The sequence below is a fragment of the Crinia signifera genome, chromosome 9 (assembly GCF_055691185.1).
Source record: "Crinia signifera chromosome 9, ASM5569118v1, whole genome shotgun sequence".
NCBI classification, from domain to species: Eukaryota; Metazoa; Chordata; class Amphibia; order Anura; family Myobatrachidae; genus Crinia; species Crinia signifera.
In genome coordinates, this window is record NC_139225.1 from 29,970,136 (window position 1) to 29,991,399 (window position 21,264).

At 45.9% G+C, this 21,264-nt stretch overlaps 1 protein-coding gene across 3 annotated transcripts in view; it reads left to right on the forward strand.

Annotated features, from left to right (window-relative positions):
* CCDC180 (coiled-coil domain containing 180) overlaps nucleotides 1-21,264 on the forward strand; it is a 91,021-nt gene that overhangs the window by 24,745 nt on the left and 45,012 nt on the right. For 2 of the 3 annotated variants that reach the window (XM_083158669.1, XM_083158671.1), the window contains exons 1-6: nucleotides 3,781-3,921; nucleotides 8,236-8,351; nucleotides 8,769-8,959; nucleotides 9,743-9,831; nucleotides 19,187-19,296; nucleotides 19,382-19,510. In XM_083158669.1, the coding sequence (XP_083014795.1) occupies nucleotides 8,283-8,351; nucleotides 8,769-8,959; nucleotides 9,743-9,831; nucleotides 19,187-19,296; nucleotides 19,382-19,510 (588 nt within the window). In that variant the 5' untranslated portion in view covers nucleotides 3,781-3,921; nucleotides 8,236-8,282. Of the gene's footprint in view, nucleotides 1-3,780; nucleotides 3,922-8,235; nucleotides 8,352-8,768; nucleotides 8,960-9,742; nucleotides 9,832-19,186; nucleotides 19,297-19,381; nucleotides 19,511-21,264 lie in introns of those variants that run through there. The other variant, XM_083158670.1, reaches the window with a different exon arrangement.

Consider the following 21,264-nt stretch of genomic DNA (forward strand, 5'->3'; position numbering starts at 1 on the left):
TGATTGATTTCATGAGTAATGAGTATGGTCTAGTATTATGATAAAACGTTTCCTTCTATGCATTGTCTAGTGTTATGGTAAAACATTTCCTTCTATGCATTATCTAATAGTATGGTAAAACATTTCCTTCATGTTGTCTACACTATTGCACTTTGTTCACTTGTTGTTTTAATACTGTTAAATTATTCAATGAAAGAGGTTGACGTCCTCAGGGACAGATTCTGAAATAAAAGGTCAACCTAACCCAGTAGTCGAGTGTTCTGTATCCATTCCTGTATCAAGAGAAGACTCCAGACTGAGATCCGTGAAATCGGGGAAGCACAACCCCCACCGCATCCATAAGGTAACTCCTCCTTTGGGTGTCTAAACTTCCCCTTAAGACTTAATGATGGCGAGTAAGACTGGCCACTATTGGACAATTTACTTCTTAATGTTCTTTTCCTGATAAAGATTCGGAGCAGGAAGCTTCATCCTCTCACCTTGCAATCTTGGCCTCTCTTTGTATTATCTCCTTGTTACTAATATCTTGTGTAACATGAATAAGGGACACTTGTGCAATACAACAGATATAAGGCTACACTACTGTGTGGTATAATTTGAATTGGGGGCTACTTTTGTGGCCACACCCCTTCCCTGCAAGACAACACCCCCAAACACACACACACCCATTTTATGTAGGTGCCCTCACTGTCCCTATGTAACATATGGAGGGGAACACCAATGTTCTTTTTCGAACATGGCACCAAAATGTCTACTTAAGGCTCTGCGTAGGCCTATTACTAAAGTGTTTTCATTTCCAGACCAGTCAGCAGGATTTCTGCTGTCTCCTACCTCATTAGCCTGTCACAGCTGACGGCCTTTGGACTCCTCCTGGGGCCTGTACTTCTACTATCTGGTTGGCTGAGATCCTGTCTACTCCATCTATGATTTCCAGATCCTCCGCTCTTAACAAGTCTGACAGCGTCACTGATCTCTGTCCTCGATCTCCCTCACACAGGTCCCTGCTGAATCTCTTACCTGGTGGTAACAAGGTGAGATGTCCACAGCCAATGGAGTGGGCTCTGTGCTGGTGAGGAGCACCTTGCCAGCTGTCAACTGCAGCGCCGCTGCAGCTTTTATATCCTCCTTGGTCACAGCCGCCAGCTCTGTCAGTCGTACTCCCATTAAAAATATCCCAAAATGGCCGCCGCCTCCTCTTGCATCCAAAGGCTGCGAATGGATGTTTTACAAATGCAAATACAAATCATCAGCCGCGTGCAAACAGACCTGAATAAGGTCCATAGAGGGGGAATCCCATTGACAAATATTGTATGCAATTTGGACTAGATTGCATTGCATAGCATATGTTTTGTGATACAATACAATAATGTGATACAATCTAGTCCAAGTTGCCAGCAGAAGCCAGGCAACCTTTAAACATCTGACACCTCACCAGAATAACCTCCATAATGTGTAAGGGGTAATTCTACTGTGTGGTACAATATGTAAGGGGCATTTCTACTGTGTGGTATAATGTGTAAGGGCCACTTCAACTGTGTGGCATAATGTGTAAGGGGCACTTCTACTGTGTGACATCATTTTTAGTGGGCACTACGACTGTGTGGCGTAATGTGTTTAGGTGTCACTACTTTGTGGCATATTTTGAATTGTGGATACTGTTGTAGAACAGAAACATGTGCTGAGCTCTGTGGCAGTGGAGCAAGGCACCTTTCCTGAAGCATTGCGAGCGAAGCAAGCCCACAAGAGTATATGTTTTCAATAATAATGGTACACCCCTTCCTCATGCACTGTCCCTACTTAAATTACTTTGGGAGGGGGAACACCATGCCTTTTCTGGCGCAGGGCACCAAAATGTCTAGTTACGGCTCTGAAGATGGGACATAGGGCCTTATTCTAGTTCACTCTTTCTGACAAAATCCTTCTTAGATGGAAAAAAACCATGTGCACTGCAGGGGGGCAGATGTTACTTGTGCAGAGAGAATTAGATTTGGGTGGGGTTTTACTTCAAAGTGAGATCTATATTGCAGTGTAAAAATAAAGTAGTCAGTATTTACCCTGCAGAGAAACAAAATAAATCACCCACATCTAATTCTCTCTGCACATTTTACATCTGCCCCCTTGCAGTGTACATGGTTTTGTCCATCTAAGAAGGATTTTGTCAGAAAGAGTGAACTAGAATAAGGCCCATAGTACTGCTATACCCACCCATCCCCCAGATTTAAGATCATACTTGCCTACTCTTCTGGATTGACCGGGATGCTCCCATCTGCCTGGGACAGACGGCAAGTCTCCTGCATCCTGGGACAAAAGGCATGTCTTACGCTGCAGCAATCAGGTCTGAATGACCCCCTAAGCTTTTTCTGTATCCCATACAATATCACAGCATCTATTCATTTGGCAGCGAGGTTTAGGAGTGGGAGATTGCCTGGTGAACTATATTGCATGTACCATAGACTGGGCAGCTCTGTGTTCTCAAGGAAGTTGTGGTTATCTGAAAAATTTCTGATATTGGAACTGATACTGTAGGTCCCGCCATGTTCTGGAGACTAATTTCACTACTGGGCACGTCCTGTGGCCGATTTGGCTATTATTTTTTTTGCTGCGTTGCAGCGCCTGATGCAGGACTTCGGAAACTTAAGTAATAAAACATTTCTCATCGGCGGGCGTGCCCGGGCTAGGAACCGCATCAAATGAACCAGTGGCATACCTCTCAACTCGCCCAATTTCCATGATTCCATATCTTTTTTTGGAATGTCCCCACCACCCACCGGGGCCGGCAGTGCCCCGCGTCGGGGGGTGGAGGGGGGGCAGCGACGCAATTTGAAAGCCATGCCCATTCACCACTAGGTCACACCCTTAGATTTCAGGCACGCGTCTGGGGTGTGCGCAAGTGTTCCGCCGCGGATGTTTCCAAAGTTGGGAGGTATACAGAGACATTCTGAACAACCATAGTTTTGCTCTGATGTCGTGGGTCTGATATCCGATTGATGGTATAACTTTTTTGCACCAATCAGCGGATTAGAGTTGCGGCCAGTGGGCGAGTCAGTAAGAGGCTCATCGGCATAAATGAGCCGTTACTACTGCAGCTTCATACTCCTATGCGGTATTCAGTCACTAGGTAGACAATGTCCAGGTCGACCACTAATGATTGACAGTGACTAGGTTGACACCTTTAAATGGTCGACATACCCAAGGTCGACATTGATAAAAGGTTGATACAAGCTTATGGTCGACATAGACATGATCAACATGAATAAGGTCGACATGATTTTTCACTTTTTTTTTCAAGTGGGCATAGAGTGGTAACATAATAGTTTGCCATGTGGACATACACACAAAAAACGTGAAAAACTATGGTCTATGTGTCGACCATATTCTTGTGTCAACCTTTTGTCAATGTCAACCTAGTGACTGTCGACCTCGACATTGTCTATAATTTTATACCGTTACCTTCCTCTGAATCAGGCCCATTGTCTTCTTGCTGTCCATTGGACTCTAGCTCCACCTAGTGGAGAAAGCAGTTTGCGGTCTGTCTGTCACTGTAATGCACTTGCTGTAGTGTTTTCATATTTAGCCATAGATCTCCTATACCAGTGATGAACAACCTTGGCACTCCAGCTGTTGTTGAACTACACATCCCAGCATGCCCTGTAGCAGTTTTAGCATGGCCAAATAGCAAAACTGTTTCAGGGCATGATGGGATGTGTAGTCCAACAACAGCTAGCGTGCCAAAGTTCTCCATCACTAGTACAGTGACATTACAGATAGGATCATGAAGAAGCAGTTATCGCGAGAGTTGCCGCATTACCGAGCGTCTGATCTCGCGAGAGGTGCCGGTTGCCGGGGGTACGGGAGGACGCTGAACTTGGCAGCTGTGGACCGGGTCCGGACTACGGAATGAGATATGCGGCCAGGACTCGGGTGAGATCCGGGCGTGCTGTATATTCCAGAGAGAGGGCAGCCATGGGCACCAAGGGTGGGCGCATTGCACGGACACCAGGGTACATTTGTCAGAGCTGGTCCTGTGTGGCTTGCACAGTATAATCCTGTGTACATATAGTAGTGGCGGTCAGAGCATATACACCAGACGCTCTCTGCTGGCTCTGGCAGAGGAAATAAAAGTCCCAGCATGGATGCAAGCCCTACCACCGTCTAGTTAGAAAATAAACTTTGTGCTTGTCACTATTTTCAATAGAAAAAGTATTTGCGCAATAACTATCTTTATTTAACAAGTGTTTGGGAGCCAGATACCTGGGTTTCACATACTAGGCCAGTTTTGCAGAGACTGTGCAGCTAGGGGTTAGTGCATTATGGGCCTAATTCAGTAAGGCTCACTAAGCAGTGAAGGTTTGCTGCTTAGCGAGCCCTTTGACGTTACCCGCCAGGCGAGCGAATGCCCGCCCCCGCGCTTACATCCCCCCTGCAATGCGAGTGGATATTTTCTCGTTCACATCCATTCGCATGCAAGCGTACTGGCAAAAAATAATTTGATGGTTGCCAAGGGTGACTTTTATTTACAAAGAGCATGTTGGAGAATGAGGTGGGCGCTGATGTCATGTGAGGCCTGCTTTCGGATGGGGACCATTTTGCGCAGAACCAAAACATCGGTGCCCAAAGAATCAGTGTTGCATTGCAAAGATACAGATCACAACCCTCAACCTGGTTGATGATTTTTTTGGGCTTCTTATCGCTCATTTTGGATAAATAGTGCCCTCTTTCCTCTCGTACTTCATCTCCTCTCCTTGGTAGACGTTTGCAGTCAGTTGCTGTTGGTGTGTGCTGGTGTTGATATTGCGAAGTTATATAGCCACAAACCAGTGGTTGACTCAAAATATGACTAGTTACTTAACCAGTGTACTCACTGTTACATGTACACTGCTGATGGAGAGTAGGTTGAGCACAGTGGGATTTCATACAGCTCACTAACAAGTTAGAGTACACCGCATACAGGTATCAGTACAGGGATGCTGCAACAGCTTCATATGCAGTTATTTTTATAGGAGCTAAGCAGTAAACTTCTGTCTACCACTGTGTGTCACACACACACACAGGACCTTATTCTGGTCCACGCGCAACGCTGCGAAATTCGCAGCGTTGCATGTGAATGTAACACCGCCACATGACTGGCCAGCCCCCCCCCCCCCCCTTCCTTGCCCGCCGAGTTCCCCGCACGGCTGTCAATGGATGTCTAGCATAAACATCCATTTGCAGCCTTGGGTGCGAAATCAATTGATGGTCGCCAACCGTCAAATTATTTCTCAAGCACTCGCATATGTAAGACATTTGCGAGCGCCCTGTGCAAGAAGCGTGCCCGCTCGCTCGCACGCAGCATCTGCATAAATGCGCATGTGCAGATGCTCAACATCACTCCCCTATGCGTACATGCAAGGGAGCGTCAATTAGAATAACTCCCTCAGTCTCAGGTTGGCTTCTGCACTTGCTCTTGGGGGCCATCTTGGAATATGGCATGAAGCCTCCCTGGAGAATCTGAAATTTGGATTCTGTGTAATAGTGCATTCCTCTGAACTTGTCTACAGTGTCCATAACCCGGGGTACCGGTCAAACCAGCTCTGGTTTTCTATTTTTTTTTATATTGGCTGTATTTCCATTGATGTGCAGTTATTGATTGCCCTCTATACAGTGGCGGATTCAGGGGGGGGGGGCACCTCGGCATGTGCCCCCCCTGTCATTTTATTTTGTAGCTGAGGACCAGGGCTTTCCAACGAGCCCAGCCCAGTGTCTCTAGCCCCCCGGGAACCAAAGATATCGCCTGTCAAAGCTATAACGTTTTTTCCCCATACGATAATATGGGACCCGGCAATTCCGACCCCCACCTAGTTCCGACAGCTGCCAGTTCCCTCCCTGGCATCACAGAAGCTTGTGGTTCATCTCATTCAATTCCAAATCGCTGGGCCTTCACAATGATACCAGGCTGGTCAATCGGTTCCAGAGATATTGCATGTAAACCGATTTTTTTATTTTTGAAATGTAATTTCATGGCTGTTCATGTTCTTTGATGGCAGATTACTCTGAAACCAAACGTTTCAGTTTCACTGAACCAAAATCATTCAAAGCCCACTCAAATCAATATGATACTTGTCTCATGTAAATGGGTCAGTTGGTTCCGAAGATATAGCCGGTTAAATGAGATAACTGGTTAAAGAGGGGGAGGGGTGGTTTTCTCTCCCCCTCACACCAGAAAATGCAGGGACTAGGCTTGTGTAAAAGGGGCCAACCTGGGAATGCATTTTCTGGTGTGAAAGGGGTATTATTTCAAATAGCCGGGACCTGCAGTGCTCTGAGTACAGCCAGGCTCTGCCACTATCAGTGGCTATCACTTCTGCCTGGCGGCGGCTGTCCCCCATTTACCACGAGCATGTATTCTCCCTTGGCAATGAGAATGTAATCCCACATGGCAACGAGCATGGAACCTCTGGCAATGAGCATGGAACCCTTGGCAATGAGCATGTAGATAAGCAGCACGTATGTAGCATAATTTTTAATAGGCATTATGGTGTTTGGCATAATACATAATGGACATTATTGTGTGTGGCTTTACATGTAATGGGCATTATGGTGCAAGTTTTTAATGCATAATACATAATGGACATAATGGCATGTAACTTAACGTGTAATGGACATTATGGTGTAAATGTTTAATGCACGCCTTTGATGGACAATGTTCCTGTTTATGAAGCGTATTGGGAATTTTGGCTTAATCTGTGTGGCATTATGTGAATTCTTGCTCAATGCGTGTGGCATTTATGTGAATTTTGACACAATCCATGTGGCATTATGTGAATTTTGGCTCAATCCATTTGGCATTATGTGAATTTTGGCTTAATCCATGTGTTATTATGTGAATTTTGGCTCAATCCGTGTGGCATTATGTGAATTTTGGCTCATTCCATTTGGCATCATGTGTAGGGGCAAGTATAGTGGGGTCTAGTATTTTGTTGCATAATGCGTAGAAGTTGTATATAGTGTTGTACACTACACTCAAGGACATGCCCCTTGTTGAGTGGCCACACCCCTTTTTCCGGGGCACGCCTTCGGCGCGCACAACTGCATCCTTCACTTTTGTCGCCATGGTGAGCCTGCGTACTTTAAATGCCAGGGCCTATATTTAATCCCATTCCCACCCTCTCTCTGCCACTCTCTTAGCATGTACACTGGCATTACTAACACCGCCCCTCCCCCACCTAAACCCTCTTTTATCATGGTGCCCCCCCTGTCATTTTATCCTGGATCCGCCCCTGCCTCTATATATTGTTGTTGTCCATTATATATGTATAGAAGGGATGCAGTCAAAATCCCAAATTTTTAAAATCCCGAATGGGTCATAATGCCGACAAGGAGAAAATCCCGACATTTAAAATGCCGACAAGTTCAAAATACCGACATATAGAATCTACAGGTGAAACAGTTAACATGATTTTGTGTCGACAGGACGCGAGGTCGACATGGTTTTTTTCACTGCTTTTTGACCCGACATGTGCCGACAGGCGGTATTTCATGCCCTACGATCCACTAGGGCGTGGTGGGAGAATAAAATAGTGTGCCGAGCGCAGCATCGCGAGCGCAGCGACGGGCTGCGGTTCACTTCCAACGGTGACCATGTCGACATTCGGGTAAAAAAACTGAAAAAACCATGTCGACCTCGGTGTCGGTATGTCTTATAAGAAAAGTGACTTTCGGAAAATGGCTGCCGCCGTACGAAAGACAGTTTTTTAAACAGGTTTTTCTATGGGCAGCCATCTTCCGAAAGACACTTTTTTCTCTAAGTGCATCCGTCCATACTGCCGGGATCTTCAACGCAGGAGGTACCGGCAGGGGGGGGGGGGGGTGTTTCTTAAACACATTGGGAGGGGGGGGGGGGTTTCTTAAACACATTGGGGGGGAGGGGGTGTTAGCCCTGGGGGGGTGTTGTTGTGTGTTAACCCGCGCGTGGGGGGGGGGGGGCGGCGCGCTGAGGACAGCACTGGCTTTGACCCTGTATTTGGAAAGTTTCCAAAAACGGGTCTGCCAGTGTAAAAAAAAACAGCACTTAAGCGATAATATACCGTTTAAGAGATGCGGTGCGAAAGGGGTTTTACCTGGCAGACCCGTTTTTGGAAACATTTTCAAATACAGGGTCAAAGCCAGTTATGCAGTCTGAAAGCAGCATAAATGTTGCCCCTGTAATTGTAAACTGCATTTATGTGTGTTGCCTAAATTTCTCTCTTCCTTTCCTAGATGGTATAGGGTAAAACATTACATGGTGCCTTTTACATGTGGATATCATGGCTCTTGTTGGAGAAATTCATGTTGTTCCAAGTGGCAAAGTCTACAGACAGATTTTCGATGCAGAGGTACAATAGAACTTTAACAGACTTTAGAACATGGATGGGGAACCTTTGGCCCTCCAGCTGTTGTTGAACTACACATCCCAGCATGCCCTGCTACAGTTTTGCTATTTGGCTATACTAAAACTGTTGCGAGGCATGCTGGGATTTGTAGTTAACAGCTGGAGGGCCAAAGATTCCCCATCCCTGCTCTAGAAGCTGCTCTGTGACGTACAGTATCTTCATATGGGGCCCGTTTATTAAGGGTAATGCGATCTGGGCGTTGACCGCACTGACCCGCCGGAATTAGCCGCTAATATTACATGGTAAATGGGTCCCTTCGACACCAATGAAACAGTGCCCCTGGTGGTCAACTGAAAAACTTACTGTATATACTGTCTCTTTTAAAGACTAAAGTAAGGGATGCTGTCATTATGTTACAAGGTCCAGCTGGTCCGTTCTCTCGGCGAGGCACGTGCCCGGGTCGCTCAGCATGAGCCAGGATTGGACAGTGGAAAGCTTCCTGTTATCAGAAATGAGGACACACGCTCAGCTGGGTTGCTGTCTCACCGTCAGCGTCTCTGGGTAGACAGCATGCCATATGACTGCTACACAGAAAATCCACTGGCATACAGGTAAAGTGCATCCTACATAATACAACATGTATACAAGCATAATAGTTATACAGGTCCAAACAATCGTCACAGATGTACGGAAACCATCGGGTTCATTAGATCAACCACTAATGGTTGACCGTGAAAGGGTGGAAACCTGAAAAAAACTTCAACATGGTTTAGATTGACCTGACAAAAGGTGGACACAACCCAAAGGTCAACAGGAAAAAGGGCGATATGAGTTTTAAAACTTATGTCGACTTTTTCATGTGTCGACCATTTGCTTGTGTTGACCTTTTATCAGGGTTGCCTAAATTGGGTCAACCTCCCGGCACCCCGTAAAGATGGGCAAACCTCCCGGAATCCGAGCTGCCTCCAGCGACACCACCCCGCACCCCTATGTAGCCCCACCCCCTGCTGTGCAAGGAATGAAATAACGGCATCGCACGGCAGGGTGTGTGGCCATGAGGACGCGATCACATTGGCACACCACCACACTGACCATCCCCCATCCCACCCTGTCAGTGGCCCCGCCCCCCCTGCCTCACTGAACTGGCTGCTAGGAAGTAGGCAACCCTGACCTAAACCATGTTGACCTTTTTCACGTGTTGACCTTTTCACTGTCGACCAATATTGGTCGACCTGTTGACTGGATCTAGATACTGTCGACCATTCAACTAGATCACGGATGGAATCGGACTCCCCTCCAGATGAGCCTTGTGTTCTCCTTTCTTTCCATAGTGATATTTCGGAGGCGTTTCTGTGTTTTCTGTCTCCATGTAAAACTCTCTGTTTTTGCGACAGGGAGAAAACGGCATCAACTCTGAGAAGAACGAAGGAGAGCGAGGACGTGATCGCAGCCAGAGAAGTGAGAGGCCTCAGTGATGTCATCGGTAATAATACCCCAGTTCGGGATGCGGTCATTTGGTCGAATGCATTATGGTCGAATGTCATTACATCGAATCTATTAGGTCGAATTGCTAAAAGGTCGACATGATTCTAGGTCGACATGGGAAAAGGTCGAAATGATTCTAGGTCGAAAGGTCATTAGTTCGACAGGTCATTAGGTCGACAAGGTCATTAGTTCGACATTGTCTAGGTCGACATTCACAAAGTCGACATGGGGTTTTTCACTGTTTTTTGAGCCGACATGTGCTGACAGGCGGTATTTCATGCCCTACCATCCACTAGGGCGTGGTGGGAGAATAAAATAGTGTGCCGAGCGTAGCGAGGCACCGTGCCCGACGCATTGCGAGCGCAGCGAGCGATGCGAGGGGATGCAGTGCATTTTAAACTGTGTCCATGTCGACTGTGTTGACATTCAGGTAAAAAAACAGTGAAAACCCCCATGTCGACTTTGTGAATGTCGACCTAGACAATGTCGAACTAATGACCTTGTCGACCTAATGACCTGTCGAACTAATGACCTTTCGACCTAGAATCATTTCGACCTTTTCCCATGTCGACCTAGAATCATGTCGAACAAAAGAAGAAGAAGAATGTCCTGGTGTGGTGCACCTTATAAAGACTTCAAACTAGTAAAAATTAACTTTTATTGACAATTTTAAGAGAGCGAAATATAAAAAAAAAAACACAAACAAGACATAAATGTGTTTTAAAAAACGGCGGCTCCCTGACTCCACACGGTTTTTGACTGTATATCAATGAAGAAGTTTACAGGTATTGTTAGCCGACACTCCTAATAGTAATGGGTCTATATTAGAATCTCCTGGTGTCTTAATGGCTTGGTACCCCTATGCGTAGATGCAGGAACTTGACAGAAGTGTGGTATTTTTGTATGATTGACACTTTGTGTATTAGTAGTGTGCCGGCAGACAAATATTGGAATCCACGAGTGGTATCTCGATAATTGTCTGGATGTCTGCCAGAAAATGCCACCAATTTCTTATATGTGTAGGATTCTAACTGGATTGAGTTGACACTGGTGTCGACTGATGTCACTGGTTTCTCACCAGACTAAAGTACTGCTGGCTATCCTTGTTTCCAGGGTCAGATATCTCAGTGTCACTCGCCAGAGATCTACACATTCATAAATATTGGTGACCAAGCAGGGTCAATACAGATGTCGACCCAATGTGTCGACAGGTGCTGATAAATATTTACTGAAAAGTCCTGCAAGTTTTATTCCTTTTTGTATAAGAGATCGTCCTATATATAATTTTCAGGGTATCTCAGGAACTTGGTCCAAAGCTTATTCAGTGATATCAGTGTTATGTACCATGTATCCAGTTGTATAACCAGTTTTATATACAATGTATCCAGTTGTATCAGATGCGAAGTAATTCGTGTTTGTTGAGACTACAGCTACACCTTTAACTCCACAGCGGTCAACACAGATATCGACCCAATGTGTCGACAGGTGCTGATAAATATTCACTGCAAAGCCCTGCAAATTTTATTCCTTTTGTATAAGAGATCGTCCTATATAATTTTCAGGGTATCTCAGGAACTAGGTCCAAAGCTTATTCAGTGATATCAGCTGTTTGCATAACCAATGTTATGTACCATGTATCCAGCTGTATAGCCAGTTTTATGTACAATGTATCCAGTGGTATCAGATGTGAAGTAGCTCGTATTTGTTGAGACTACAGCTACACATTATATAAATGTGTTAACTCCACAGCTACCTGTTATAACTGGTATAGTTCACTGGTCATAAGTAAGTAGTCACCTTATCATGTCGACTATAGTGTCAATCAATACTATAACATGTATTAGGTGGTTTGTGCACTATAATAATATTGAGTCAGGGTCTTTGTACAAAAATACACACTTTAGCTTGTGATTATTTCTAGGTGTTCACTAACTCCGCATATTCTTTTCAATTAGGAGGGCTTTAGAAAGACTGCTGGATATATTTAGCCGCCACTGAATGAGTAGTATCCCTTGTGATTCACTCATAGATACATAAACACATGCGGCAATTTAATAGTGAGTACACCCTTCTCTGCGTATTGTGTGTACAATCACACAGTTCTGAACAATGCAGGATCGTATGGTGGATTGCTGAACAGAGACCTCAAGGTTTGGGCTGTATAGTCAGATCAGGGTGATCTACTCAGGTGCCCCCTTTAAAGGTAAGTTATAGTGACAAGGCAGATATCGCCATTCACATGTACCACACTAAGTCAGGTGCTGCACATTATCGCATCTGTGGGGTTCCTGTAAGTGAAAAGTACAGATCAAAATACATCCTAGTCGGTGTGAGAGTCAGGGAGCGTCACTCTCACACCGACTAGGATGTATTTTGATCTGTACTTTTCACTTACAGGAACCCCACAGATGCGATAATGTGCAGCACCTGACTTAGTGTGGTACATGTGAATGGCGATATCTGCCTTGTCACTATAACTTACCTTTAAAGGGGGCACCTGAGTAGATCACCCTGATCTGACTATACAGCCCAAACCTTGAGGTCTCTGTTCAGCAATCCACCATACGATCCTGCATTGTTCAGAACTGTGTGATTGTACACACAATACGCAGAGAAGGGTGTACTCACTATTAAATTGCCGCATGTGTTTATGTATCTATGAGTGAATCACAAGGGATACTACTCATTCAGTGGCGGCTAAATATATCCAGCAGTCTTTCTAAAGCCCTCCTAATTGAAAAGAATATGCGGAGTTAGTGAACACCTAGAAATAATCACAAGCTAAAGTGTGTATTTTTGTACAAAGACCCTGACTCAATATTATTATAGTGCACAAACCACCTAATACATGTTATAGTATTGATTGACACTATAGTCGACATGATAAGGTGACTACTTACTTATGACCAGTGAACTATACCAGTTATAACAGGTAGCTGTGGAGTTAACACATTTATATAATGTGTAGCTGTAGTCTCAACAAATACGAGCTACTTCACATCTGATACCACTGGATACATTGTACATAAAACTGGCTATACAGCTGGATACATGGTACATAACATTGGTTATGCAAACAGCTGATATCACTGAATAAGCTTTGGACCTAGTTCCTGAGATACCCTGAAAATTATATAGGACGATCTCTTATACAAAAGGAATAAAATTTGCAGGGCTTTGCAGTGAATATTTATCAGCACCTGTCGACACATTGGGTCGACATCTGTGTTGACCGCTGTGGAGTTAAAGGTGTAGCTGTAGTCTCAACAAACACGAATTACTTCGCATCTGATACAACTGGATACATTGTATATAAAACTGGTTATACAACTGGATACATGGTACATAACACTGATATCACTGAATAAGCTTTGGACCAAGTTCCTGAGATACCCTGAAAATTATATATAGGACGATCTCTTATACAAAAAGGAATAAAACTTGCAGGACTTTTCAGTAAATATTTATCAGCACCTGTCGACACATTGGGTCGACATCTGTATTGACCCTGCTTGGTCACCAATATTTATGAATGTGTAGATCTCTGGCGAGTGACACTGAGATATCTGACCCTGGAAACAAGGATAGCCAGCAGTACTTTAGTCTGGTGAGAAACCAGTGACATCAGTCGACACCAGTGTCAACTCAATCCAGTTAGAATCCTACACATATAAGAAATTGGTGGCATTTTCTGGCAGACATCCAGACAATTATCGAGATACCACTCGTGGATTCCAATATTTGTCTGCCGGCACACTACTAATACACAAAGTGTCAATCATACAAAAATACCACACTTCTGTCAAGTTCCTGCATCTACGCATAGGGGTACCAAGCCATTAAGACACCAGGAGATTCTAATATAGACCCATTACTATTAGGAGTGTCGGCTAACAATACCTGTAAACTTCTTCATTGATATACAGTCAAAAACCGTGTGGAGTCAGGGAGCCGCCGTTTTTTAAAACACATTTATGTCTTGTTTGTGTTTTTTTTTTATATTTCGCTCTCTTAAAATTGTCAATAAAAGTTAATTTTTACTAGTTTGAAGTCTTTATAAGGTGCACCACACCAGGACATTCTTCTTCTTCTTTTGTTTAATGTGTATTCTTATGTCCAGTGGTAGCACACCCCTAACAAGCCCTACTTAGAAACGTCTACAGTATACATTACCTGGGGGTCCACCCGCCGTCCTCAGCATTCACGAGGGTCCTGTGCGAGTAGCAAACCTCCTTTTTGTCTCTAGAATCATGTCGACCTTTTAGCAATTCGACCTAATGGATTCGATGTAATGACATTCGACCATAATGCATTCGACCAAACGATCCCAACCCTCCCAGTTCTACTGTTAAATGAATTCGTTGCAAATAAAGTTTTACCGGTTTTACTATATTTGCATTTTTAAAAGGAAGATTTCTAAAACTTTCTCAAGAGAATAAGCGGAGGTGTTGCAGCCAATCAGATTCTAGCTATGATATTATTGAGGGACTGATTCAGGTTTAATCGGTCGGGGTCGAATTCAGCCACGTTTCCAATGCTGCTGGGCTGTACATGAGCATGTGCAGACCCCCTGTGCGAATGCCTTCGGTGAGTATCACACTCGCTGAGGCATTCGTACGGGAAGGGGGGGGAGGGCAGGGGCCAGCAGCAGAGTTTTATTGGCGTCTCTATGAAAACTGTGGGTCAATGCCTGCTCGGGGACGGCAGCTGAGGTCACATGAGGTCAGTGGCCACCCCGTTTTCGGGCTATCTCCGTTGCAAATAAAAGTTCAGACTGAAGGTTTGATAAATATCCCCCTTCATTAGCAAAACCATCATGATTTCAGTGTCAATGTTGGGTAATCAGATTTTTTAAGAATTTAGCACCTTAAAATATTTTCTAATATAATGCACAGTCTATACATGAGGCTTCGATACATCGTCAGACGTTACTGAGAGCAGTCATGTGATGGGAGGAGACGCAGCAGAATAGAGAAAAGAGGAGGAGTTAGTTTTTTTTCTGGCCAACACCCAGGAGATAGTAGGCCGGCCAGCTGATGTGCCCTCAGACCTTTTTGCCAAACCGTCCTCTTGGTGCTGCTGGTCCTGTGAGAACTACAAATTAATAATAATTCAGGTGCAAAAAAACCTCTAGACACTCAACTGTTTAAGAGTGCTAATACTTGGTATATATGTGCAGCTCCCAAGGTAACAACAGTTAAAAAGACAAGGGAACAAAACTAAAGAGAGCGCATGTATACCAATATATAAAGTTTTATTAAAAGACAATAATTAAAAATACGTTTATTAATATGAACCTTATAATAAACCTGTCAGGTATGGTTTCCCCTTAGGCAAAATATCCTTTTGCCAATTGATAATGTCCCAAGAGCCGTATTGGTTGCACAGTCTCTATTCTCAGGAACCAACAGTCAATGTAAATTCTGTTAGAAAAGCAATTGCATATATATTTATACTTGAGTATTATATTCCCAAAGCAGAAATCTCACCACTTGTCCCTCTTTGGAGGCAGATAGGTTGCGGACCTTTGATGATTTTATAGTCTCCACGTAAACAGTGTTTCCACACAGGTGTTAGGAGCTTACCGGGTCATAGCAGCGTCTGTTTATCGATATGTGGATTTCTCGGCTTCGTCTGAAGTAAGGGTCTTCTGCAACTGTACACCACGTTGTTGGTAGGGGTTATATCAGTGCAGTTATCTCTATCCCTCCTGCTGTGTATCAACCTTCAGCGCCGCACATCAGTTTCCTGACGGGCGCCGAATGAACTGCGTCTGGGGTAAGCAGTCCTCTGAAGCCGCACACCACATTTCTGGCAGGCACTGTGTCGGTGATGATTCGCCGTATCCCACCTGCTACGGGTCAGCCCTCAGCGCCGCACATCAGTTTCCTGACGGGCCCTGGATAGATGGGAGGCAAGTCCTCAGGTTAGGAAGGTGGAATTTTTAATTGCCGCAGTAGGGAGAACAGTGATGGCAAGTCTCTATGGGAGTAGCAAAGGTGATGAGGGGCTCCTGGGTGGCACAAAGGGCTAGCAGAAGCTCTTTTCCTTGACGCGTTTCTCGCTATATATAATCGGACAGTTTCCTCAGACTCTAGTAGTGTATATATTAAGGCTTTTATGCTGAATGTGCGCCCTAGTTGCAGTGCAACATAACTAGAATGCACCAGAAGGCTCTTCTTGCTCATTTTTATATATTACCCTTGTATATCTGGGACTGAGGAGGTTATTCAGAGCTGATCGCCGGGCTGCTAATCTTTAGAGCCCTGCGATCAGATAGCCGCCATCGAGCCGCATTGAAATCCCGCCCTGTGCAAGGCTGCAAAAAACATGCAAAAATATTGCAGGCCTGCGATTGGCTGCCTTCCTCTTCCTTCTCTACCTTAAACACATTAATTAATTACTCATACGCATTGAGTCTTATTGGCAAGCTCTGCTTTCAATCATGATGTCATAATTAACCCAACACCCAACTTCCTTGTTACTAGGGAAAGATTCAGTGGCCTTGGGGGTCTTCGCACGTGTGGGGTCTACGCATTTGTGGCCCTGTTCCCATATTATTGATAAGTTTGTGGAGACTAGCTGGATGTCCTCGCTCTCTGTACTGTCAATACTGGCATTCTTAAGCTTATAAATTCAAAAACTATTTTCTATAAGAAATCACTCTTCCAGCACAGTTCTAAATCTTCAGCCATTTTATAATGTTTTTATGCAAGTCATAGTTGACAAAATGGCTGCTGCTTCTAACAAACACCTGCTGCTTATCGCAAAGGGTAGGCCTCATACGCAGTGGCAACAAGCTAACACCACCTGCAGCAATAATAACAGTATTTAAGCAAACAGAGTGTAATAAAAGCATAGAATTATTGCAGTGGCGTAGCTACGTTTTGGGCGCCCCCCCCCCGCCGTTAGGGGGGGGGGCGCCCATACCCACCCCCCGCCGCCGCCCCGTCGAGCACCCCCCGGCCGCCCCGCCGCCTATGCTAACCCCCTCCCCCGCAGTCTTACCTATCGCGCTGGTCCCGGCGGCTCCGTCCGTTCATCTGCTGAGGACCACCACAAAATGGCCGCCCCCGTACAGCAGACAGTTTCAGAGAACTGTTTGCTATATGGGGGCGGCCATTTTGTTGTGGTCCTCATCAGAAGAACGGAGCCGCCGGGACCAGCAAGATACGTAAGTCTGCGGGGGATTGGGGGGTAGGTAACTATAGCACCGCAGCCCCCGGCGCCCCCCCGCGGTGGCGGGGGCTGCGGTGCTATAGTTACGCCCCTGAATTATTGATGCGTTTAATTTCTGTTTTAACACAAGTCAAAAGCCCTTCCACAAAACAGCCAGTGACCCACACAGATACCAGCTTCCTATCAACCAACTTGCGTATGGCCAGCGAAAAAAAAAAAAGTAGCCGGATTCTATTGCAGGATGGCCTCACACATGCATACTCTGAGCCGTATGCATGTGCAGTCAATCGATTATCGCACGGCCTGGTCTGAACATCCCCAAGTCTTTTAATTTGCAAACAAAGGGTTAAACCTGTGGCTTTTTTCCATGCAAAGTTCCATTGTACTTTGTATACAGACTCAGTCACACACAGTGATATAAGTGTTAAATATCAGCTTAATCAGCGCAGCCTCCTGGCGTTTCCTAGGCTAGCTGTAGAAGGACATATCTCTATCAAGCTTTGGATGTACTTGAAACGTTTGGGGCACCTTTTGTGGTAGTTGGACCCTTCTAGACCTGTAAACATATGGGAGGCTGTGGGTATAAAATAGACTCCAGATGGGGTAATATTGGGAAAACTAATGGTTTGTTTGGGATCCGGTGACAGGGCTGGCACTTCTGGCAAATGCAGCTCGGCTTCTCTGTGCTCTGCTCAGCTGCCTGGCTGTCAGAGATGGGGGTTAGGCAAGCAGCTCTGCTTCTTGGCACTCTGCTCAGCTGCCTGGCTGTCAGAGATGGGGGTTAGACGAATAGCTCTGCTTATCGGTGCTCTGCTCAGCTGTCTGGCTCTCAGAGATGTGGGTTAGGCGAACAGCTCTGCTTCTCGGCACTCTGCTCAGCTGCCTGGCTGTCAGAGACTGGTTAGGTCAGGGGTGTCCAAACTTTTTGCGACGAGGGCCAGATTTGGTGAAGTGTAAATATGTGGGGGCCAACCATTCAGCCTGACATTCTTTGAATCATTAATCACATCAGAATGGTCCCCGACTCTGCCCCATTCACTGTATGTCCCACATCCTGACCCTCCTTCACTGTATGTTCCCCACTCTGCACCCATTCACTCTGCCCCCCAGCCTGCCCCCCTTCTCTTAATGTACATCAGTGCCTCCATTCATTGTATGTCCCCAAGCCTGACCCTCTTTCAATTTATGACCTCCATTCACTATGTACCCCACTCTGCCCCCATTCACTGTATGTCCCCCAGCCTGCCCCTGCTCCCCCTTCTCTGAATGGCCATCACTGCCTCCATTCACTGTATGTCCCCTAGCCTGACCCTCCTTCACTGTATGTCCCCCACTCTGTACCCTCCCTTCTCTGTATGTATCCTAGCCCCTTGTGTGAGCAAGGGGAAGGAGAGGCAAAGCAGGCACTGCAAGGACAGGAGACTTGGGCTCCCGCTGCTGCCCTCCTCCGCTCTGCATGTTACGGGAGCAAGCTTCCCCCTTGCTGCCCTCCTCCCCAAACACTGCTGTCACTGTAATTGTGGAGTAGGGTGATATACGATTGCAGTAGCAGGGGTAGGATGCCAAACACATCTGACTGTGGCGGCCGGCACCTCCTCACTGCAGCAGACAGCAAGGTAAAGGTGCCACCTTTAGTGTCCTGTGCTTCCCTCATCTGATGCTCTGGAAGCTGGAGGCTGCGGGCCGCTTGAAATGACAGCATGGGCCGCAATTGGCCCCCGGGCCTGACTTTGGACATGTCTGGGTTAGGTGAACAGCTCTGCATCTTGACGCTCTGCTCAACTGCCTGGCTCTCAGAGATGTGGGTTAGTTGAACAGCTCTCCCATCACTCTGCTCGGCTGCCCAACATACAAAATGACTCGTGGCTGCTCCATTTTGTTGCATGCTGGAAGGTTGGGGACACTTAAGTCCAATAGTCTGACCCTGTCATTTTGACACCATGTCTCAGTGATACCATTAGATCCTAGTGAATTGATAGGCTGACACACCTGCACAAAATGGCTGCCACCACTGCGAAACCAATGTAAAGTACCCATGTGCAAATTGCTGCCATTTTGATGCAAACTTATTGTAAACTGCATGTTCATTTAAGTGTAATAATTATGCTATATTAAAATTCACATATTTTATATTTTAATACGTATGTAAATATATTTGTGTGCATTAATCCAAGTTCCTGAGAAGAAAGACAGTGATATACTACAGCGTATCACCTCTAACAGACAAGGCCGACATAACAATGCAGTCTCCAGCCTGCAGCGGGATCTAGCTACCATTAGCAAGGTAATAATACATACATTGTCCTCATTTGGCATCTGGGGAAATCCAGAGCAGTCGTTCATCTGTGGTTTACCTTGTTGGCTTCCAGAAAATGGAGACCTTGGTCTTGGAGGTCGGGAAGGTTCTTCAGGAAAAGATCTCGGAGTCCGATAAGAAGACAGAACTTTTATTCCTGCAATGTGAGGACTGGAGAGACAGCCAAACCCTCACAATGATAGTAAGTTTCTGATGTTCATGTTATTTAGTTCTAATGTTCTCTCTGATCTGACAATGAGGAGGATATGTTTATATAGGATTTTGGCACTGATCCCCTGGCAGTAGACTGAAGGCGTACCATTTTATTACCAGGCTTGGGTTTTTGCTAGCATCTAAACCTCTTTATAAACAGCAACATGAACAGTGCCCCTCAGTGCAAATACATAATAAGCTAAACACGAAGGCCATTGAAGATTAATACTACAAAACATGTATATCAAAAGTGCATCTGCTTTAAATTACATTGCAATATATAGACATGGCCATATTTTGGGCCCAACCAGTATTCTTTAGAGCAGTGGTCTCCAACCTTAATTGAGCGAGAGCTACTCGCGACAAAAAAAGACTAAAAAAACCTTCCGGAGAGCTACTAAAATTTGACCAATGCCCCTGATACTGTGCCGCACACCGTACTGCCCCTGCGTAATACGCTGCACACTGTAATGCCTGCCACATTATTCCACACATTGCAATGCTCCTCACACCTAATGCACACCTCCCAAGTTTGGCATGGGATAAAGGAATATAGGGGCGTGCCGCACCGCAGTGACCGACACGCTGCAGGGACCTTCTGCAGGGACCTACATATAGCAGAGGCCTACACATAACATGACTGAGGCTAGATATAAAAGGGATCCATAGTAATGGGGAGAGGTCTACGTACAGCACAGTAGAAGTGTACCATGTCATGTAGTAGGATAGGCCCCTTCTGCCCCCACTAGCATGGCATGCTCATATTGTCCCCACTGTGTAAGAACCTATGGTGAGAGCTGGCTATATGACACACATGCTGCACATAGCAGCATGGTGCCTGTGAACAGCTGTAGAGTGTGAGTGTGTGTGCGCCCCAGAGCACACCGCATCCCCAGTGCCGGCACCCCTCTCCTCCTGCCATAGGTACCTCATCCATGTCAGAGTCATCGCCTGGCTCCTGCTTGACCATGACAGCGCGTGCGCCAGGCGGCTCGGGAACGCTTTCGCCGCCATCATCATCATCATTATCCTTCCGGCTGCCAGCACCGGCTTCAACATAGTCCAGTTGTGATACATTTTGCGCTACTGCTGCTGCTGCGGAGGAGGCCGGGGTCAGAGGGACATCAACGACGTCACACATTACACATCGCAGCTACCGCCGAGCAGAAGTTCCCTGCAGTGTATGTGAGATCAGCGGCGGGGTCCCTGCAGAGGATGGGATCTAGTAGTTCCCATCTGCTGCAGGGACCCCGTAGCTGATTTCACATACACTGCAGGGACACCCTGCCCACCAGCGCTACCCGACCCTGCGCTGCCATACCCCTCTGCATGCCACCCACCGGGTCAAGCCACAGACCAGTGGGTGCTAGACACAGAGGCAGCCAAACGGATAGCGCAAAATGGCTGAAAAATGCGCACATGGAGTGTGTTTTCCCACATGACGGGTTCCAGGTGCTGAAGCGCTCGGTTTACGACAGGAACATGTGACAGAGCCTTATGTCTCAGTTTCTCCCAAGTTTGCATCCACCGCCCTTACGTTGAACAAAAACTGTTCGGTATTATTTGTACTTGTATAATCTCTCTAATTCAGACATATGCGAGTTTTGCATGTGTAAACTCCCCCCCCCCCCCCCCCCCACCCTGCCCCCCAAAAATGAAATCCTTAAACACTCAGAGATGCATATTTTGTAAGCACCGGTGCGTGTTAGGGAATTCGGCCACATTTTTGCTGGTGTGATGTCA